This window comes from Bos indicus, chromosome 1, assembly GCF_029378745.1.
Source record: "Bos indicus isolate NIAB-ARS_2022 breed Sahiwal x Tharparkar chromosome 1, NIAB-ARS_B.indTharparkar_mat_pri_1.0, whole genome shotgun sequence".
Taxonomy (NCBI): domain Eukaryota; kingdom Metazoa; phylum Chordata; class Mammalia; order Artiodactyla; family Bovidae; genus Bos; species Bos indicus.
The window spans coordinates 110,944,423-110,968,165 of record NC_091760.1 but is presented as its reverse complement, the minus strand read 5'-3'; the positions used below and the strand labels follow the sequence as shown (position 1 = coordinate 110,968,165).

Here is a 23,743-nt window from a genome sequence, read left to right as displayed (position 1 = left end):
ATCGAAGAATTGATGCTTTTGAACTGTGGTGTTGGAGAAGACTCTTGAGAGTCCCTTGGACTGCAAGGAGATCCAACCAGTCCATTCTAAAGGAGATTGGTCCTGGGTGTTCTCTGGAAGGAATGATGCTAAAGCTGAAACTCCAGTACTTTGGCCACCTCATGCAAAGAGTTGACTCATTGGAAAAGACTCTGATGCTGGGAGGGATTGGGGGCAGAAAGAGAAGGGGACGACAGAAGATAAGATGGCTGGTTGGCATCACCAACTCGATGGACTTGAGTTTGAGTCAACTCCGGGAGATGATGATGGACAGGGAGGCCTGGTGTGCTGCAATTCATGGGGTCGCAAAGAGTCAGACACAACTGAGCGACTGAACTGAACTGAACTGAACTGAATCTTAACATACTGTTCATACTGTTCATGGGGTTCTCAAGGCAAGAATACTGAAGTGGTTTGCCGTTCCCTTCTCCAGTGGACCACATTCTGTCAGACCTCTCCACCATGACCCGCCCATCTTCGGTAGCCCCACGGGCATGGCTTAGTTTCATTGAGTTAGACAAGGCTGTAGTCCTAGTGTGATTAGATTGACTAGTTTTCTGTGAGTATGGTTTCAGTGTGTCTGCCCTCTAATGCCGTCTTGCAACACCTACCGTCTTACTTGGGTTTCTCTTATCTTGGACATGGGATATCTCTTTATGGCTGCTCCAGCAAAGTGCAGCCCCTGCTTCTTACCTTGGATGAGGGGTATCTCCTCACCACCGCCCCTTCTGACTTTGAATGTGGAATGGCTCCTCTAGGCCCTCCTGCGCCCTCACAGCCACCGCTCCTTGGAGGTGGGGTTGCTCCTCCAGGCCACGGCCCCTGGCCTTGGACGTGGGGTAGCTCCTCTCGGAAATAGTGTCAGACTTTATTTTTTGGGGCTCCAAAATCACTGCAGATGGTGATTGCAGCCATGAAATTAAAAGACGCTTACTCCCTGGAAGAAAAGTTATGACCAACCTAGATAGCCTATTGAAAAGCAGAGACATTATTTTGCCAACAAAGGTCCATCTAGTCAAGGCTATGGTTTTTCCAGTGGTCATGTGTGGATGTGAGAATTGGACTGTGAAGAAAGCTGAGCACGGAAGAATTGATGCTTTTGAAATGTGGTGTTGAAGAAAACTCTTGAGAGTCCCTTAGACTGCAAGGAGATTCAACCAGTCCATTCTGAAGGAGATCAGCCCTGGGATTTCTTTGGACTGATGCTGAAGCTGAAACTCCAGTACTTTGGCCACCTCACGCGAAGAGTTGACTCATTGGAAGACTCTGATGCTGGGACACAAAGAGTTGGACATGACTGAGCGACTGAACTGAACTGAACTGAACCTTAACATTTCTGTTAGATATCCAAATGGAGGTGTTGAATGGACAATATGTTCAGGGAACACTGAGGAGAGATACTGATTTCAAAGACATCCACACATCCTAAGCCTTGGAACTAAACGAGGTCACCCAGGGCATGGGGCAATAGAGGAAGGTTGAGAATGTGCCAACTCTGAGAGGCTGGGAGGAGGAGGAGACTAGGGCAAAGGTGATGGAGAGGGAACATCTAGTGAGGTGGGAGGGAAACAGGAAGAGTCTGGCAAGGACTCTAAGGAATGGAAGTTAAAGAAGGGAGCCTGCAACTTAGACTCACAATCTCCTGTACAGGAATTTTGATTTCAGATAGGTTTTGAAATTCAGTTTTGAATTGTTGAAAGTTAATAAAATGCATATGCTCCTGGAGATCTAGGGTAGCCTCTTCCATTTGTTGTTGCTGTTGTTTAGTTGCTAAGTCATGTCTGACTCTTTTGAGACCCCATGGACTGTAGCCCACCGGGATCCTCTGTCCATGGGATTTCCCAGACAAGAATACTGGACTAGGTTGCCATTTCCTTCTCCAGGGAAATCTTCCTAACCCAGGGATCGAACCCAGGTCTCCTGCATTGGCAGGTGGGTTTTTTTTTTTTTTACCACAGAGCCACCAGGGAAGCCCCTGGATGAGTTTTAAAATTTTTGGTGTTATCAATATTTTCCAAATGTAAAGTGAAAGTGAGAGTGAAAGTCGCTCAGTCATGTCCTACTCTTTTGAGATCCCATGGACTGTAGCCTGCCAGGCTCCTCTGTGCATGAAATTCTCCAGGCAAGAATACTGGTATGGGTTACCATGCCCTCCTCCAGGGGATCTTCCCAACCCAGGGATCAAACCTAAGTCTCCTGCATTCAGGCAGATTCTTTACCATCTGAGCCACCAGGGATGCTCCAAATGTGAAGCCTATTTTTTAAAAAAGAAGGCCTATTTATTTAGGAAATGTTACTAACACATCTGGTAAGGATGGATTTATGTAAACTCTAAGATTAAAATTTAGGAATACATACATTTGAAAACATAAATAGCTTTTCTGCAAGAAGAATATGCCTAGTTTTAGGATATGCATTTGTTTGTATATTTATTTGATGTAGAGAAAAATGGCACACATTTCTCTGGTAACTCCATTTATGAGAAACTAAAGAGAGTCAATTAAAAAGTGAGTAGTTCTCATTTTTGAGAACTACTCAATTTGAACCTAATAAAGAGAACGCTGGAGTGTCTTCCAAAGAGTAAAGGGTTAGTAAATGGAGGCTCTCTGCCTTCCAGCTTCACAGGGAACAGGGGCAGATGGGGTGGTGGGTGGAGAGGGGCTATTCTGAGGGGTAGGGGGCTCAGACAAAGGGTCTCCAGTCATGGAGAGGGAGATCCAGGCAAAACTGTCTTTCACGTGTTGGAGAGTCAGCCCTGGTATGGAGTATGGATGCCAAAAATTTGACAGAATGAGAAAAATATGGAGAAACTGTTTTTGTTGTATCTAATTAATGTTAATTAAGTCTCAACTAAAATTAGCTTACTGACTTAGAAAGTAAATCCTGAACACTATGTCTTCATGGCCTCTTCCTCTCCATTCTAAAATCTGCTCTTGAAGGCTATCAGTTCAAGGGACTATTGCCCTCCATCTCTTCTTCTGTTTTAGTATGTCTGCCATGGTTATTTCACAGTGTCCATTATGTTTGCAAGCATAGAAAACAATTTTAAGAACAACCCGCCTAACATCCATTTTGCTTCTTTCCTGGGAATTTATTCAGATTCTCCTCCCTGCCTTACCAAAAGGCCATTTCCACTGTTTTCCTGCAGTGTTTTGGCTGATCAGATTAGCTGAACAGAAGTCTTAAATGGAAGGTTGGGCACATCCTTTGCTAACACCCACTCATCTTTCTGGTTTCCACACCTTTTCCACAGAGTCTCCTTTCACCTCAGCTCCCCACCCAGTTGGCCAGCCACCTACTCACCCTGGGAGAGATCTAGTTTGGGTTGGCGGAAATTGTAATCTGATCACTGCATGACTGGTTCAGACCTCACTGGGTATAAAGCATGGACAAAGATACCCATCTGTGCTGCTTCTTCACTGAGAACTTGCTTTCCTGGCATGTTCCCCCAAAATTATGCCAAATACAGCGGATTGCCATCACAAATGGAATTCTCACCTTCAGAATGATCAAGTAATCCAGCAAAGCCTTGTCTTGCTTCTTCCACTGTGTTTGGAATTGAAAGCAATCCAGCTGTCTCTAAGGATAAAAAAGAAAACAAACACAAAAATAAACCATTCTTATATTACAAAGAGTGGGGGAAATTGACCATTTTTTTTAATACTAGAAATTTCATACAGATGGTGAGCTAATTTATATTTTCATTTTGACATTTATTTTCCCAGTAGGAGTGCCATATTTTAAGTCTGTTCAAAGTGGCCATCATCTGAAAATGTTGTAGGCATATCTATAGATAATGTTCTCACCCAATTGGCATGGGTTAAGGACTCAGGAATGCTAGCTCCGCTTCTCCTAGACCACCCCAACCAAGGGGCACTTGGGATATGAACCTGCTGCATGAAAATTGACCTCCTATCCTTCCTTCTTCCCATCCCTCCCCACTCAGGGCTACTTTCTACAGAACTGGCAAAGGGATCTTCCTTTATTGTAAATTTGACCATGCCAGCCCCTGCTTAAATAAATCTTTCAGGACTGCATATGGCCCTCAGAATTGAGTTAAAACTCTGCTATTAGCAGGGTGTCAAAGTCATCCTTGATCTGATCCTGCTTGCTCTCCCTGCCTCAGCCCTGGTCTCTCCAGTTCTCTGCACTCTGCCCTGGGGTCATACTAAGCCATGTATCTTCCAAGATGTGACTCTCCCTCTCTCACTGCCGGGCATTTGCATCACTGCCCACTCTGCCTGGAAAACCCACTGCCTCTCTTCATCTGACTCATGCCTTCTTTTCCATTTTGACTTACAGTTTAGTTGCAATCCAGTGATAACACTATTTTGCCATATTAAAATATGGCCAAAGATGCTTTTACCTAAAACTTTTAGAATGCTGTAGCTTCACTGATTATTCTCGTATTTGCCCATGACTTTCAGTCTTACTGAACATGTTCCATCTTAGATATTTTCCCATGTTGTTCAATGAAAATACATATTAAAATTCTAAAACAACCTAACCTGACAAAAACATCAGCAATCCCATCTACCCACAAGTAATGATTCTTTTTCACATATGGAACTTTCCACTAAAGTGTCTCACTGACTCTGGCCACATCCACGTGTGCTCCTGTCATGCCCTGTCACATACACTCCAACTCTGAAACAGCAATCCCCAAAACTCGATGTGTTCTATTTCATTTATTTATTTCACAATTGAATAAATTCTAACACCTGAACTACAAAATTGAGTTATAATCCAAATGTTAAAGAAGGTGGTAATATTAAGTGTCAGAGGAGATACAGGTATGTGAGATTCATCTGAGATTTCTTAGTGTTTACAACAAAGACAAAATAGAAGACCTATCTTTGGATCCTATTCTCAGTTTAGAGGTTCTCCCAATTTGGGGAATAATGAAGAGAATTTGTCCTTTGTTCTGGAAGCAAATAGCCTTGAAGAAGGATGAGTTCCAGAGCAGTGGGCCCAGCACTTCCAAAATTCAGTCTGGAGTTGGCAGGTACTTTTCTCCCACTGTACTTGTTACCAGGACATCTTTGGGTTCACTCTACCTTTTCGTTTTCTCCTTCAATGGAGTGTCACTTGCCTGAAATGGCTTTTGAGTAACTTCCTTTTAAGATGTTTTCCACAGAGTACTACTCCTTTCCTTTGAGACTTGAATTTAATTTTGTAAATGGATTGAGTTTTCTTTTCCTTTTAATGAGAGCCCTTGTTGTCATATCGTCCATCACTTTATCCGTCCATATTTGTGCACCTTTTATTCACGTCACCCATTTATTGACCACATTGTTAACTTCTATAATTTCTTTTATATATATTTAAATAAAATTAACTCTTTCCCATAGCTTTCTTATTTGAGGAAATTTCTATGCTAATTTATTTAAGGCCTCATAAATCTAACCACTTCAATACATTTTGCCTGCTTACACTACTAGTAGACAAAGAACAAAATGCATAGATGCTTTTTCCTTTTAAAAGAAAGTTTAAATTTAGAAAAGTTGGACAAAACCAGATGCGATGTCTTACTGTTTTTTATTGCTTCATTGTTCTGGAACAAAATGGCCCCTGCCTGCTTGATATAATTAATTAGACACTTAATTTAGGCATAAGCAGCTTGGAGCTGGCTCTAGCGGCAAACAGGGGCCCCACCATTTCCAAGCTGGTTACTCTCAGCAAATTACAAAGCAAGTATGGGCTTCAGTGTCTTTCTTGGTCAAATATAATTGTTGGGAGCAGGAAATGAGAAGACACCTAACAAGGCACTTTATTAACCTCTTGTCTAGCCCTCCTTCTCCTGCCTTTTCAACAAGTATTTCAGGAAGAGTTAATGAGAACTAGATGATAAAGCCACAAACACCATCCTTGGTCTCCTGTCCCTAAAAAAAAAAAAAAAAAAAAAAAAAAATTTAACTGGAATTGAGTAATTAACCCCTATTATTTAAAAAAAAATATGTGAATATGTGGATCATGTATGTCTACTGCTAATATATGTAAATGATGAGAGTTTGTTTGACCCAGACATGCCACTGATTTGATAGAATATTAGTGTGCAACTGTTAATCTGGAATTGCTCCATATTCCTCAGTTTTGATTACCAAATTTGGAATCAAATGGAGTTCTGACTGTAATCACAAGGAGCTCAAATACAGGAAGATGCTACTTTCCCTGATGCTTTGTTTTTAGTTCTACTGACAGCAGATTAGTCAGTAAGCACTTGGGAGGACGCTTTCCACCGAGCGTCAGCCTTGGGAATGCCTTGGCTGTTTTTTACAAACAAGCTAACCAGGTAGAAAGTCATTTTCAGCTGAAGAATCCTGTAGCATGATCACTTTAACTGTAGTTACTTATTTGGATATCATTTTCTTTCTTTTTTAAAAATATTTATTTGTTTCTTATGGCACACTGACTCTAGTTTTGGCCTCTGGGCACCAGAGTGTGCAGGCGCGGTAGTTGCTGCCTGTAGGCTCAGTTGCTTTACAGCATGTGCGATCTTCATTCCCTGACCGGGGATGGAACCTGCATCCCCTACATTGCAAGGCAGATTCTTAACCACTGGACCAGCAGAGAAGTTCCTGGATACCATTTTTAGTTATTTACTTTTCAATCTCTTTTCTGACATCCTGCAGACATGAATGTCAAGACATTAGGGAGATCCAAGACCCAATTTTTACCACGGAGCTTGAAGTAATTTTGATGAATTCCATAGATGAAAGATGGCTATCATTCTTCAACTAGAAATGCAGAGTCTCACTGTTTGAAGAAGTTGTAATGATCTCTAGTCTAGTCACATATTTGAAGCTTAAATTTGCTCCAGTACTTCCCAGTCAAGTGAGATTCAACCCTTCAGAGTATCCTTAGACAGCTCTGGCTACGAAAAAATTCTTCTGTCTCTTTAACCCCCATTGCTTCTACCCTTGGCTCCAACCTCTGTTGGGGATGTAAGAAGCAGCTCTACTCAAACTTACAATGGTGCAAACTTCTTGAGAGCAGGAACTACATCCACTATAGCTTCTAGTAACTTGATATGTGATTGCTGAATGAAGTTCAAAGCAGATTTTGTTCTTCATTTTGATATATATCTCACAAAAGAGCAAATCATCAGTATATTTAAGTTCTGAGAAAGCATCACATAAAATCACTGATTTTATTATCTAAATGCTACAGCTGATATATTTTATTCTCTCAATTTTCTAATTCAAGCAATTTTTATCTGTCTTATGTACTGCAGTTTCCCTTCATTATAAAATAACATAATGACACTACAGATATTTATTAGACATCACATGTGCAGGACAGACTGTCTCAGGCACAAAGGAGTTGAAACCCTACTGAAGTAGGCATTCTGGGTTCCAGCACCACTAACATCTGAGTGACCCTGACTCTTGATTCCTCTTCTGCAAACTGCAAGGGTTAAACCAAATATTCTCTTAAAGTTCTTTCCATCTTCACAAACCATTTGCATTTTTGACTCATTTGTCCCTGTCAGAGAACACAGACCTCTGATTTCCAGTTCAGTTATCAATTTATATTGCCAGTAACTGTCCATATGTACACTATTAAAAGCTATGGCTGCTTTTTCTTTCCTTTTTCTCATTTCAGAACACTTTTCTTCAGGAAACAGTGCGTAGAGAGTGTGAAGAACGCTTTGAACTGACGGAAGCTTTGAGTCAAGCCAGAGAACAACTCCTGGAGCTCAGGAAGCTGAGCGGACAGTTGCCGCTGTCACCGTGCTCCCTCAGCCAGGGCAGCCTAACCTCCTCTGCTGCAGCTGGGAGTGGTCAGGGAGAGAGAAGGCTTGCAAGACTGCACTCTGAGAAAGTAATCAAAATCCCTGGCCTGCCTGGAGTGTCGAAGCCCACCACTTCTCCAGCCTTTTCTCAGCCCAACAGGGTCAGCAGCTCAGGTTTGCCCACAGTCCCCCAGCCACATCCTCCCCGGGGTCGATCATCTTCAGTCAGTGAGACCAGGCAGAGACTGGCTGCTATTCTGAGGAGGAGACTGAGTCAGCAGTGATGGAGCCGAAGTCAGGAGCAGCTCCACACAGAGTCTCTATCTTTGCCGGAGTTCACAGCCCCCACTGTAATTAAGAATGACAAACTTCAAATTATTTCTGCAGATTGAGAATGCATACTTAAGATATTTTTAACAATTGGACAAGCTAACAAATTGTGAAGCCACGTTTTCTAAGAGGCCCTTGAAACTGCAACAGATAATGAAGTTGTTGGTATTCCAGACACCCAATCTCTGTATTTATGTATTGTGTGTTTCGATGTGCTCTATGAATATGCCCTTTTAGAGATCATAGGTAAAATTTTTCACCCATAGCATCTTTTCTACTTTTTTGCACTATTATAAGCAGATCTATTTCTACACCAAAAAAAAAGGTTATATTGGTTTTGTTGGTGGTTGTTCATTTGTTTGTTGAATAGGTTAAATAGATGAAATTAGCATTCCAAATAGCAAATGAAAGGACTTTAGTCCTTAATTTGATCATTTTCAAACTGCTTATTAGTTCAAATATTCACAAACTTCATCATCACCAAATTTTCTCCATTTCACCTCACAATCTAATTGGTTAATCTAATTTCTTTTTAAGCAAGGTCAGTTGTAATGATAGGTAATCTTCAGGAAGACAAAGGGACAGCAACTCCTGTTCAAGAAAAAGATGGGTTATTTCTAAAACTATGGAGATTATTTTAAATAACAAGGAGCCTAGCCATGAAAGTCTTACTTGGTAGAGATTTTCTCCATTAAATGCTCTCTGGTACTCCAGGTCAAGTTTTGGGTTTAACTGGCATTCTGTAGCTATTGTAGAGAACTAATTCAAGACAGTTTAGTAGAGGCACATAGTGCTAATTTGTGATTCAAATTTTATTACCCCTGGAAATGGTCATCTTGTTAGCATGTTTTCTATTTTCAGAGTGAAAAATTAAAACCAGAAACCAGACCAACTATTTTACATAATCATAAAGCTTTAGACTCCTCCTGTTTGTAAAAGGCAACTCTTTACCTTATGCTAGTGTTTGTCTATCCTTTTCTCCATGTAATAAACATGTATTTTTCTTCTATAACTGATTTTATTCAAATCTTTCATCTGACTGCATCATGGATTCCCAAGCTTCTTACTCTCAGATTAGGATGATACTAACATGTGAAATATGGCACATAAAACTCTCTGTGGTTTGGCCACCATGTAGATGAGAGAATCTAAAGATACCTGGAATCCCTCCCATGTGCAAAAAAAAAAAATGTTACTAAGCCAAATCAAGTCTATCTCCAGTTTTTCAAAGGATTGTTCTAATCAATCCTTTCAAAGGATTGATCTAATCTAGGCTGTTTCCAGAGAAGGCAATGGCACCCCACTCCAGTACTCGTGCTTGGAAAATCCCATGGATGGAGGAGCCTGGTGGGCTGCAGTCCATGGGATCTCGAAGAGTCGGACACGACTGATCGACTTCACTTTCAGTTTTCACTCTCATGCATTGGAGAAGGAAATGGCAACCACTCCAGTGGTCTTGCCTGGAGAATCCCAGGGACAGAAGAGCCTGGTAGGCTGCCGTCTATGGGGTCTCACAGAGTCAGACACGACTGAAGTGACTTAGAGAACATATCATCTAATGGTGGTGTGCCAGAAAGGATCTTAGAGGTCACCCCAATAATCTTTATTTTTGCCAGTTTATTCATGTTTTGTTGATGATTGTGTGCTCAGGCCTTGACTGTGTACTTCTGTGGTGGGTACGGCTGCTCCTTCCAGTGCTGCTTCTTGGTCTTCAGATTCTCTTCCTGCTTGTTGAAGCGGTGGTGCATGGCACAGATCCAGGGATTTATACTTCTTGCCCTTAGAGAATTTCCTGAGGTTCTCTTTCTGAGTCTAGTTAATAACAGTGAGAACATGGGCGATGGATTTGCTAGGAGACCTGGGTTCAATCCTGGGTTGGGAAGATCCCCTGGAGAAGGAAATGGCAACCCACTCCAGTATTCTTGCCTGGAGAATCCCATGGACAGAGGAGCCTGGCAGGCTACAGTCCACGGGGTCGCAAAGAGTCGGACACGACTGAGTGACTTCACTCACTCACTCACTCACTCACTCACTCAGGTCTTGGAGAGTTTGGAAGCCTCACCACCTATCGCTTTAGCGACGCGCAGCTGATACAGTGCCACCTTGAGGTCCTCCGTTGTTTCAGCAGTTTCTCCTTGCTGCCAAGGTCTCAGGACTTTAATCTTAGCCACGGTTGTACAGGGGGCCACAGATGACTTCTTGCAGGGAAAGAGCAACAGTCTCTTTACAAATAAGAAATAGATGCGCAAAAAAATCTGACTTGGGTATGGTGATTCAGCTAGTTAGTGACTGAGCTTCCCACCTCATTTTTCCACTTACCAGAGAATCCCAAATCTCCATCTGACTTTTGTCAGAAGCTAATGAACTCAATTTTTAAGCTTAAATTTGTATGAAAAGGAAGCTTGACCCAAGGACGAATAATTATAAAGTAATAAGCGGAATACACTTTAAGATAAGTGTATATCTAGTAAAATACAAAATGTTGTTTTTCCCTGTGGTCATGTATGGATGTGAGAATTGGACTGTGAAGAAGGCTGAGAGCCGAAGAATTGATGCTTTTGAACTGTGGTGTTGGAGAAGACTCTTGAGAGTCCCTTGGACTGCAAGGAGATCCAACCAGTCCATTCTGAAGGAGATCAGCCCTGGGATTTCTTTGGAAGGAATGATGCTGAAGCTGAAACTACAGTACTTTGGCCACCTCATGCGAAGAGTTGACTCATTGGAAAAGACTCTGATGCTGGGAGGGATTGGGCAAGAGGATAAGGGGACGACAGAGGATGAGATGGCTGGATGGCATCACTGACTCAATGGACGTGAGTCTGAGTGAACTCTGGGAGTTGGTGATGGACAGGGAGGCCTGGCGTGCTGCAATTCATGGGGTCGCAAAGAGTCGGACACAACTGAGCCACTGATCTGAATATTTTCTTGTATGATGTCAGCAGTACTCATGCCACACTCTGGAGAGCGCTCCACCAGACCTCAGTGTTTCTGATCTGGTGTTTGCATGTTCAGATTACAAATACTTATGACATAAAGTGGATGGCAAAAGCTGGTGGAACTTTTGGTAAAAGCACAAGAGAGGGAAGGGGGTTCAGGATGGGGAACACATGTATATCCATGGCGAATTCATGTTGATGTATGGCAAAACCAAGACAATATTGTAAAGTAAATTTTAAAAAAAGAAAGAAAAAAAAAGCACAAGAGAATATTTGGACATCAGTCTTTGTTATATTTTACATGCTTTTCCACAGTCTTGCAACTTCAGCTCTCTCTTCAGGAACCATGTGTGTGTGCATGCATGCTAAGTCACTTCAGTCATGTTCAGCTCTTTGTGACCCCATGAACTGCAGCCTGCCAGGCTCCTCTGTCCATGGGATTCTCCAGGCGAGAATAGTGGAGTGGGTTGCCATGCCCTCCTTCAGGGAATCTTCCCAGGGTTCAAACCCAAGTCTCTTATGTCTCCTGCATTGCCAGGTGGGTTCTTTATCACTAATGCCACTAGAAAGCCCATGGAGATACATTTGGGGAGGGGGGCTTGGGTCTTAGTTGCAGCAGGGGGAGATCTTTGAGTGCAGGCTCTGGAGCACTTGGGCTTGGTTGCTCCGCAGATTGTGGGATCTTAGTTCCCCAAACAGGGATCAAACCTGCACCCCCTGCATTGCAGGGTAGATTTTTGACCACTGGACCACTAGGGAAGTCCTCCCATAAGCTTTTCTAAAGTGATATAAAGACCATGCATGAAAACCTGGTTTCTTGGTTTGTTGTTAACACTGTTGTTTTCCAGTGAGTAACTGGGTAAATATCACTCTGAGAACAGACTCATGATCTTGCAGTCAGGCTGCATTATATTCCACAAGTGTGTCAGAGAGGTGATTCCATGCATAAATAGAGACAATATTTACATTTATTTCAACCTAGACCATTTAAAGCAGTCCAAGTTGTGTGCTTATATCTTTTGAAAAAGACACTTAGAGAGGAGAATAGCATTAGAGTATGTAACCTAAGGGTTAAGCACACATTCAAATCTTCCTTGATTTTCACGCTGATTAACTCCTGGCATGAAAAAAATATCAGGAATATCAAGAAAGTAGTGAATATTTTGATAAAATAGGGGTCTCAAATGCATATAATGGATATTAAGTCTAACAGTTTTAATTTCCCTATAAACATTTATTTTTCCATAACCTCAATGGAAGAATTTATAGGTATCTAGAGAAAAGAATATCATAGAAAATATTCCTTAGAAAATTATAATAGTTTGTTTTTTTTTTCTTAAACTAGGATTGTAGACAACTATGGGAGAATTCTTCTATAGTTAATAGATTTCTCAAGCAATTTTTTTAAAGTTTATTGATTTAAATGACTATATTTATAGTTAGAACTACTTAAAAGTTATATGTTCTGGTTGACTGGAGGAGATATTAATATTGAAAATTATGTTAGACTAAGATCTTTTAATTTTCTATTAATCTAAAGTTTTATAGTATTATATATTAGTTATAGCTCATTGCTTTTGATTAAGCAACAAATTTTCTCAAGTTTTATTTTTTAAAGTTATTACAATTATTATAATATTGTACTAGTAGACCAAACTAGTATCCTAAAAGGGTTAATTTTCTGAAGCTGAAAATTCCTAAACATCATGTTGACTTTTATTGAGCACAGAAAATCAATTTGGTATGTGCCCAAAGTTCACAAATCCTATAATAATTATGGATTTTTTTTCTTTCATGTTTCAAGAAAATAACAGTTTTAATGATCTCAAACCATGATAGACAATAATGGGAGCATTCCTAAGGCAGTGCTTGTGGTACCTTAAGGAAGAAATTCTACTTATTCTTTAGAAAATATTAACCCTTTGATTTCTGGTTCCTCTGCCTTTTCTAAATCCAGCTTGTACATCTGGAAGTTCTCAGTTCACATACTGTTGAAGCCTAGCTTGGAGGATTTTGAGCATTACCTCGTTAGCATGTGAAATGAGTGTAATTGTGCAGTAGTTTGAACATTCTTTGGCATTGCCCTTCTTTGGGATTGGAATGAGAACTGACCTTTTCCAGTCCTGTGGCCACTGTTGAGTTTAATAATAAACTGTGAAGCCAGTATAATTGTGTTACATCTGTAGAATATGAAATAAAAATTATTCACTTTTGTATATTCTGAATTAACAGACAGAAATTTTTAGCAAATTTTTGAACGTTAGTTCAGTCTGAAACACACTAATCGTATGACAATATTTCATGATCCAGAAAGTTGAAAGTTCTCTTTCTTCTCTAGCATATAGTATAGTGCTTTATATCCATCAAGTGAGCAAAAAATGTACTAAAAATCCTTTACCTTCATATATATGTATATGAATACTAGATCACAGAGATTATGTGATTTGTCCAAAATAAACACTACATAAGACTAATGCTGCAGTTTCTGAGTATCTTGACCCATAGATGAATACTTAGGCCATATTATATATTCACTCTTTTCTTCAACAGATATGGAGAATTTAAAAAGCATTATGAAAGTTACAAAGATAATTAAGATGTACTACAGAAGCCCAAGAATTGTATAATGGAGGGCAGTGAGGAGCCGTATGTAGAGGTTATAATATAAGGAGGCAGGTGTAAGGAAGAATGTGCTGTATGAGTTCAACTTCTTGGTGGAAGAATCAGGGAACACTTTAGGCAAGAATTGGAATTTACAATAGGTCTTAAAGAATGGAGTAGGGTTTTATAAAAGAAAGTATACCAGGTAGAGGAGATATGTAAACAGAGCTGTGGATATGTAGAAAATACTTGGTTAAGGGAAGAAATGGGAAACTGGAAAAGGTAGATTGACTCCAAAGCATGGAGGTGTTGAATAAGAACTCATCACAGAATTTTGACTGGAAGTGGCATGCAGTTTGTTGAAATTTGGGAACGTTGCTCTGGTAGGGCTGAATTGCAATAATTATAGAGTGAAAAGGCTGGAAGTGGAACACCAGTTGGTAGATTAGTAAAGTAGCCTGGACAAGAGTTAATGTTAAATTCTGAATAAAGATGTTGATAGTAGGAATAAACAGGAAGCAGCTGACTCAAATTCTATTCAGAAAGGGAAAGAATTTGTTCACTGTTAAATGCACTTTGAAATCATATCAGCCATTGCTACTTAGCAGTGGTGCAGTGTCTGAAATTGGTTCTAATTAAAGGAACACCCTTTATTTACAAACATTACAGCTTCTCTGAAAAATGTGAAATAATAGGAACTACATTTTTATTTGGGCAACAGAAAACTAACCCACAGACAGATTCAGTAGTCATAAGAATTCTTAAAGCAAAATAGAAATCTTATTAGTGTTCTAGAGAATTATGAGAGAGGAATGTGGAAAGTGACATGAAAAATAGGTATCATCTTGGCTCAAAGAATGCACAGCACACTCAGTGATGACCTTTGGGAGTGATACAATGCAATAAAACGTTTTTCCAATTTTTGCTAACCATTTATGAGGGGAAATACAGAAAATAGCAGCCAAAATAAAAATAAGAATTATCTTAAATCCTTAAGTTTTATAGTTCTGAAGGGACCTGACCAGATCTGTAATTTTACAGGAGATAATAGGTCCCTTAGAGGTTGAATAATTTTCCATTATTTTAGCTGCTTGACAGCCAGCTTGATGAGACAGCCTGGGCCTCCAACTCTTGGCCACCTCTAGAATGAAAGAACAGTATCAGTGCTCTAAAGTTTTGCTACCTACAGTATTCCAGCAGGATCAGTGTCTCCTGGGAGCTTATTAGAAATGCAGAATATCAGGCCTCACACTCAAATTTGCTGAAAGAAATCTGATTTTCATGAGATCTGATGGCTCAAACAGTAAAGAATCTACCTGCAGGAGAACTGGGTTTGATCCCTGAGCCAGGAAGATCCCCTGGAGAAGAAAATGGCAACCCACTCCAGTATTCTTGCCTGGATAATCCCATGGACACAGGAGCCTGGCGGGCTACAGTCCGTGAGGTTGCAAAGAATTGGATACAACTGAGCAGCTAACACTTTCAGGTGATTCATATACATGTTAAAGCATGAGAATCACTGCTCACAGTGGTGCCATTACCCTGGCATATTTCACCTCTGCAAGCTACGTGTTAGTGTTGGACAGAAATTGCCTCATCATATGCAGCTCCCTTAGACCTAATCTAAGACCACCACCCCCCACACCATGTGATCCCATTCAGCACCTCAGCTTCCAATGCACTCAAATTCTACTTCTTTGCCTCTTGACTATGAATCTGTAACTGTCCAGGAAAACTAGTGAATTAAAGGAAATTAGTACTCAGCCAATGTTCATAAATATCTTATGTCATCACCCAAATTTCTGAGCCTGCAAAGAACTAAAAATTTGTTATTTTTAAAACTCCAATAGAAATATTTTGATCATTGGCAAGTCATTGAGTAACCTTACATTTTAATCTCATAATAATATATATTTAGATATATGATTACCAAAAGAAAATTTGACAATGCTGTTTGTCTTTTGAGGCTTCTGAAACATAGAATATTTAGATAACTTCTTAGAATTATGAAGGAACTTAATGTTAATTAATTAATATTGCTGCTACTGCTAAGTCACTTCAGTCTTGTCCAACTCTGTGCGACCCCATAGACGGCAGCCCAGCAGGCTCCCCCGTCCATGGGATTCTCCAGGCAAGAACACTGGAGTGGGTTGCCATTTCCTTCTCCAATGCATGAAAGTGAAAGGTGAAAGTGAATATTAATTAATATTAGAATATCATTATTCCCCCCAAAGTAGTTCCAATCACTTAAATATAAAACAGTAATTTGCAGTATTACATCTAGATCCATTTATTTTAAAGGTAGAACTAATAGCAACTGAATGAGAATTTGATTCAGATTCTCAAGGTATAAATCTGTATTTAATACAATAAGGCCCTATGTTCACTTGCTTGTGAGTGTTGTCAACTCATTATACAGCAGGGTGGCCACCTTCTTTAACCTTTTTGAATTCAGAAAATAATGAAAGGAATTGACTTCATTTGCCAGTAAAAAGTTTTGAATACTTTTTATTAACATACTTATTGCTGATATTTAACTTGTATGGTTATTTGTTATTAATATTAATCTATAATAATAGTTCAAACCCAAGAATTAGATATATATAATTTAGAACATTGAAGCATTTTTAAGGAGAGGTTTTCATATGACTTAACACTGGAAATATTTTTGTTTTCTGAAAAAATATGAACTGCATCATGGAAAAAAAAAATCTACCTTTCTCCCCCAAGTGAGCTTGATGTGGTCTAACACATTAAAGGGATACCTCTGCCTTCTTAAAGTGAATAAATTCTACAGTTGCAATTTTCTATCTGAAACCTTAAATTTCTAGGGAGTAAAGTTTACTGCCAAGATTTAATTATAATTTATTTATCTGTTTTTGTCTGCATTGGGTCTTTGTTGCTCCACTGGGGCTTTCTAACTGACGGCAAATGAGGGCTACTCCAGCTGTGGTGTGCAAGCTTCTCGTTGCAGAGGATGAGCTCTAGGCGCTTGGGCTTCAGTGGTTGCAGCACGTGAACTTAGCAGTGTGGTTCTCAGGCTTAGTTGCCTCGTGGCAGTGGGATCTTTCCAGACAAGGGAGTGAACCCATATTCCTTGGATTGGCAGGCAGATTCTTAACCACCAGACCACTAGGAAGCCCTACTTCTTTTATTTAAAATGGAATTTCTAAAACCCAGGGCAGCCAGCTTTCCATTCTCTTTTGTTGCTTAGTCACTCAGTTGTGTCTGATTCTTTTCGACCCCATGGACTGCATTCTCTATTACTAGGCTTTCGAATGGTTGAAGTTTAAGCTGGGATCTCATGGGATCTCGAAATTAGAATGCTTTTGTTCTTCCAAGGGGCGCATGGTACTCAGTATAGAACTGAGGTTAGTGAGAGGAGATGAAGTTAGGGGGAAAGAATCCACTACCTTATTTAATAGAAGTGATTAGGTAAGGACTTATTACACATTCTTTCCAGAATTGTTAGTCAATATTTTTGCCAGTGTACCCTGAAAAAGAATGTTTTTAACTGTTTTAGGTTGACATCTAAAACAATTCATTATAAATTTAAATAGTTGCAAAGGACATTGTAATGATAACCAGTAAATTATAAATATGGACATTTAAAAATAAAACTGTTACTTTATTTTTATAATTGTAAACCTTTTATTGCTCTCCTATCCTATTGTTGTTTTTGTTCAGTCACGGAGTCCTGTCCTATTAAATTACTACAAAAACACATACGTAACTTTCCAAAGTTCTTCTGGATTGAGTTGTTACTACAGTTATATTTTTTAATGTGGAAGATTTTTAAATTCTTTATTGAATTTGTTACAGTATTTTTTCTGCTTTATGTTTTGGTTTTTTGGCCTCACAGTATGTGGGATCTTAGCTCCCCAACCAGGGACCCCATGCACCTCATGCCCTGAAAGGTGAACTCTTACCTACTAGACCACCAGGGCGTTCCTACAGTTATTATTAATATGCTACTGTTACAAAACATAAATAAATACTAAATTTTTATAAATTATTATTAAGCATCAAAGTTAGGTTTTGTTGACAATGCATTTCTTGATAAGAAGAATCAATACCTAATGTTTCCCTTTACATGTAATGAAAAAGCAGGTAGATGCAGTCAAACATAATTAGTCTATACATAGGATCTTACTTGGGCCTTCCCCAGTGGCTCAGCAGTAAAGAATCCATGTGCGGTGCAGGAGACACAGGAGATGCAGGTTCAATCCCTGGGTCGGGAAGATCCCTTGGAGAGAAGGGAATGGCAACCCACTCCAGTATTCTTGCCTGAAAAATCCCATGGACAGAGACAGAAGGGTCTGGTGGGCTATAGTCCATAGTGTCACAAAGAGTTAGACACAACTAAAGTGACCAAGCACACACACACACACACACACACACACACACACACAGGATCTTATTTACTTTATATTAGTTCAGTTCTGTTCACTCAGTTGCCAGACAAGAACACTGGAGTGGGTTGCCATTTCCTTCTCCAATGCATAAAGTGAAAGGTGAAAGTGAATATTAATTAATATTAGAATATCATCCGACTCTTGGCAACCCCATGGACTGCAGCACGCCAGGCCTCCCTGCCCATCACCAACTCCCAGAGCTTGCTCAAACTCATGTCCATAGAGTCGGTGATGCCATCCAACCATCTTATCCTCTGTAGTCCCCTTCTCCTCCCACCTTCAATCTTTCCCAGCATCAGGGTCTTTTCAAATGAGTCAGCTCTTCACATCAAGTGGCCAAAGTATTGGAGTTTCAGCTTCAACATCAGTCCTTCCAATGAATATTCAGGACTGATTTCCTTTAGGACTGACTGGTTGGATCTCCTTGCAGTCCAAGGGACTCTCAAAGAGTTTTCTCCAACACCACAATTCAAAATCAATTCTTTGGCGCTCAACTTTCTTTATAGTCCAACTCTCACATCCATACATGACTACTGGAAAAACTATAGCCTTGACTAGACAGACCTTTGTTGGCAAAGTAATGTCTCTGCTTTTTAATATGTTGTCTAGGTTGGTCATAACTTTCCTTCCTAGGAGTAAGCATCTTTTAATTTCATGACTGCGGTCACCATCTGCAGTGATCTTGGAGCCCCAAAAAATAAAGTCTGCCACTGTTTCGCCATCTATTTGCCATGAAGTGATGGGACCAGATGCCATGATCTTAGTTTTCTGAAGGTTGAGCTTTAAGCCAACTTTTTATTAGTAGGAGGAAGAAAATATTAAACATTTTATGGTGAAATAAGATGAGAATTTTACTGTATTATAATAAACATTTCAAACAGTATTAGTAAAAAATTGTTTTAACTACTTCATTAAATAATAATGGCCAACTGGAAAGATTTCATAGAAATTTTATCTAGCATATCTCAAAAACTTCCATAGTCTAAGAAAACATTCTAACGACATTTAAAATAATTAGTAATGCTCTGCTAACCTATACTGCATTGCTATTTAAAATCTCTTTTCTTTCCATCTAAGGATGTATCCTGGAAACAAATATCCAGAAGACCTGAAAAGGCTACTTACATTTAAATGCATTGCAGGAAGGGGCATTTTTAACACTCAGCTTTTCTTACTAATGTTAATTTTGCCTGACTTTCCTGGAACTATCCTCCAAGGGCATACTTTGATGAAACCAAGTCATAAAAAAAGAGACTCATTAGTCTAAAATTGTCTGACTCCCATTGCTGCAGTCTACCTTGTATGTGAACTCAAAAAACCCCAGCATGGACTAAAATATTGTTCCTAACATGACACATTATTTCAGAGGGAGTCAGGGAAACATAGGAATGTCTATGAACTTAAGATCATCAATTCCTTCAAGTATCCCTGGGGTACACATGCCTCATGTTACAGGCCACTGTTCTAACTTAGCAAGTCAAGTCAACCAGAATCTTGTTTGCATCAAAGCATTAGAACTTCTGGGCAGAACTGAGTAGAGTACCTCTGGTCAGAAGGTTGGACTCTCAGACCTCAGATACAAGACAAGAATCTGTGTTCCCCTCCCGCCATGAGTGCAGAATGTCAAGAAGAGGACCTGACAGCCACCTCCTGCCTCTTCTGGTCGTGAGCCGAGATCACAGAAGAGGAAATTTCTGAGTGCAGCATCACCGGGGCCTTATGGTTCTCTGTGACCATGTCCCTGTGGACTCTTAATATACTCTTTTTTTCTTATTTTTTTTTCTTAATATACTCTTAACCAGAGAGACCCCAGAACCAACCAGTATAAGGCAGACCTGCAAACACCAAGAAGAAAGTTCCTCAAAATCCAGCTGGCAGCAGGAGGAGAAGCAGTGAAGAGAAATGTGAGCCACAAAGACCTAGTTCGGGGTCAGGGAGGGCTTAAATTCTTTGTAACTACACGGGTGGAACGCTGAGCCAGTACATATTACTGTCACCAAATTCTTGATATCTACATTGTAATAACTTGGGGGAAAGAGATTATACTTGTTTTTTTACCATTTGTGCCCTAGGCATAGTATGTTGGTAGAGAAAGATGGAAAGAGATAGTTTTCCATGTTGTGATTTAAGTATTTATGACTCAAATTTAGTCATACAACCAATATGAGAGTTCGTTTTGTTTATGTACTAAGGGCCCTTGAAAATGTTTGTCAAACCATCTGTAATTTGATGCTTTAAGTTGGTAATGATGCATTTCAGCAGCATATGTAGATAGAATCTATATTGCTGTTTCTACTTTAGTTACTGATATCCCAAATGTTTCTAATACTAACTTCATAGGTGCACTCTTTAATTATCAGTGGCCCCCAGATCCCCAGAGTTTCTGCAACCATCCCCACCCCTCCAGGATCAGGACATCTGTTGGAAGGATTCCAGGAAGGGTGAGCATCTGGCTGGGTCTGAGGGTGTGATCTGACTGTATGATCCTGACTGTATTTCAACCTATAACATCTTTATGAACTGTCAATTTATTTTTGTTGTTTGTGCCTCTTCTGATCGTCTTAGTGTAAAAGCAGCTGAACTTTTAGTGAAGAAATTGTATATTCATACAATATTGAATATACATTTTTATATTCAATTTTGTATTCAAATTGTGTATTCATAGAAAGCTTCCCAGGTGGCTCAGTGGGTAAAGAATCTGCCTGCCAATGCATGAGATGCAGGTTCAATCCATGGGTTGGGAAGAGTCCCTGGAGAAGGAAATGGCAACCCACTCTAGTATTTGCCTGGAGAATCACATGGACAGAGGACCCTGGTGGGCTATAGTCTGAGGGGTCACAAAGAGTCGGACTAAAATTCAGTCATTAGAAGTTTAATGCAAACCTTAGTCTAAATGTATTACCATGAGTTTCAATATAGCTCTTCTCATAAAGGTTCTGAGCTTGTCTGGAAATATGACAAGAATATTGTCTCAGCAGTTTCCCTTGGTTGAGTGCCTTTGGACTAGTACTCCAGAGGGGATAATTTACCTCAGATCTTCTAACTTACTGAAATGTGTGTAAAAATGAGACTATTATTATACTCCTTTAGTCAACTCAGGTTTGACTGGGTTTTTGTTCATTACCAAAAGAGTGTGATTTTGAAAGGCATGGAGTCCTCCAGGTCTCCACTGGCATCAGGCCTATGCCCTCTCTTTGTGTCCCTGGTTTAAAAGCAGAAAGCCGACTTCCAGTGTAAAATGGCATGGCATCTGACTAACAGGCCATGGTGTAGCCCCTTCCAATAGCCCATTAAAAACCCTGTGATGGAAAAGGAAAGTCACATACGCACAGCACACAGTCAGCCTGGCCCCCCACTGCTGTGCCACATGGGTGCCACTGCTCAAGGTCCCTGAGCCACCTTGCTGGGAACACTCTGAGATGGTCATTCCTAAAAAAGGACTCTTGTGTGAGTGGCAGTAAGGAGGGAGAGATGGGTAGAGATGCACTGTAGCCTGGGAAGTGGGATTCTCTCAAATAGCAGTGGGTCAGCATAACAGACTGAGCAGCTGGGTAGTGAAATGTACCCAATGGTACTTGAAGGAGTAGTAGTAGCAGCAGTAACAGCAACAAATCAGTAGAAGCAGTAGTAGCAGCAGCAACAATAAAGAAAATGGTAATGGCTGATATTTGTTGTTTATGAGGAGCAATGGATAGTATTAAGAGCTTTAAAAGTATTTCATTTAATCCTCCCAGGAGCCCAATGAGGTTGACATATTTACTAGCTTCCTCTTACAGATGATAAAACTGAGGCATAGAGAGGTTAAGCAACTCACCCAAAGTCACACAGCTAGGAAGTGGCAAAGCCTGGACTGGTGAATAGGCCCTGTAAGCTGAATGCTGGACCAGGTACCAGGAGTATCACCTCACCCCTCTTCCCATTTGTGTCTCTAATAAGGGATATGACCCTCACTCCAGGGAAAATTTGAGAGATAGCCCTGTACCCTGTTCATTGAAATAAAGATCTAGCTTCATCTGAGAATGAGAAATCAAGAAGGGAGGAAAGAAGGAAGGAAGAAACAGTTTCAGTTCAGTTCAGTTCCGTCACTCAGTTGTGTCCGACACTTTGCGACCCCATGAATTGCAGCACGCCAGGCCTCCCTGTCCATCACCAACTCCCGGAGTTCACTCAGACTCACATCCATCGAGTTGATGATGCCATCCAGCCATCTCATCCTCTGTAGTCCCCTTCTCCTCCTGCCCCCAATCCCTCCCAGCATCAGAGACTTTTCCAATGAGTCAACTCTTCTCATGAGGTGGCCAAAGTACTGGAGTTTCAGCTTTAGCATCATTCCTTCCAAAGAACACCCAGGGCTGATCTCCTTTAGAGTGGACTGATTGGATCTCCTTGCAGTCCAAGGGACTCTCAGGAGTCTTCTCCAACACCACAGTTCAAAAGCATCAACTCTTTGGCACTCAGCTTTCTTCACAGTCCAACTCTCACATCCATACATGACCACTGGAAAAACCATAGCCTTGACTAGACGAACCTTTGTTGGCAAAGTAATGTCTCTGCTTTTCAATATGCTACCTAGGTTGGTCATAACTTTTCTTCCAAGAGTAAGCATCTTTTACTTTCATGGGTGCAGTCACCATCTGCAGTGATTTTGGAGCCCAAAAAAATAAAGGCTGACACTGTTTCCACTGTTTCCCATCTATTTCCCATGAAGTGATGGGACCAGATGCCATGATCTTAGTTTTCTGAATATTGAGCTTTAAGCCAACTTTTTCACTCTCCTCTTTCACTTTCATCAAGAGGCTTTTTACTTCCTCTTCACTTTCTGCCGTAAGGGTTAGGAAGCATCACTAAGAACAAAGCTAATGGAGGTGATGGAATTCCAGTTGAGCTATTTCAAATCCTAAAAGATGATGCTGTCAAAGTGCTACACTCAATATGCCAGCAAATTTGGAAAACTCAGCAGTGGCCACAGGACTGGAAAAGGTCAGTTTTCATTCCAATCCCAAAGAAAGGCAATGCCAAAGAATGCTCAAACTACTGCACAATTGCATTCGTCTCAAACGCTAGTAAAGTAATGCTCAAAATTCTCCAAGCCAAGCTTCAGCAATACGTGAACCGTGAACTTCCAGATGTTCAAGCTGGTTTTAGAAAAGGCAGAGGAACCAGAGATCAAATTGCCAACATCCGCTGGATCATGGAAAGAGCAAGAGAGTTCCAGGAAAACATCTATTTCTGCTTTATTGACTATGCCAAAGCCTTTGACTGTGTGGATCACAATAAACTGTGGAAAATTCTGAAAGAGATGGGAATACCAGACCACCTGACCTGCCTCTTGAGAAACCTATATGCAGGTCAGGAAGCAACAGTTAGAACTGGACATGGAACAACAGACTGGTTCCAAATAGGAAAAGGAGTACGTCAAGGCTGTATATTGTCACCCTGTTTATTTAACTTATATGCAGAGTACATCATGAGAAACGCTGGGCTCGAAGAAGCACAAGCTGGAATCAAGATTGCTGGGAGAAATATCAATAACCTCACATATGCAGATGACACCACCCTTATGGCAGAAGAAACAGTTGAGAAGCTATGAAAAAAAGCATTACAGAAAAATGGAAAGAAAGTAGCATACAGGAAATAACCAAACAGACCTACAGAAAAGATCTACTACACAATCCAGTGAAGCCTCT

At 40.3% G+C, this 23,743-nt stretch overlaps 1 protein-coding gene across 2 annotated transcripts in view; it reads left to right on the top strand.

Moving 5' to 3' along the window:
- LEKR1 (leucine, glutamate and lysine rich 1) overlaps positions 1–17,354 on the top strand; it is a 224,905-nt gene extending 207,551 nt beyond the window's left edge. For both annotated transcript variants that reach the window (XM_070792615.1, XM_019960397.2), the window contains one exon: positions 7,645–17,354. In XM_070792615.1, coding sequence (XP_070648716.1) covers positions 7,645–8,058 — 414 coding nt within the window. In that variant the 3' untranslated portion in view covers positions 8,059–17,354. The remainder of the gene's footprint in view (positions 1–7,644) is intronic.
- The last annotated feature ends 6,389 nt before the right edge of the window (positions 17,355–23,743 follow it).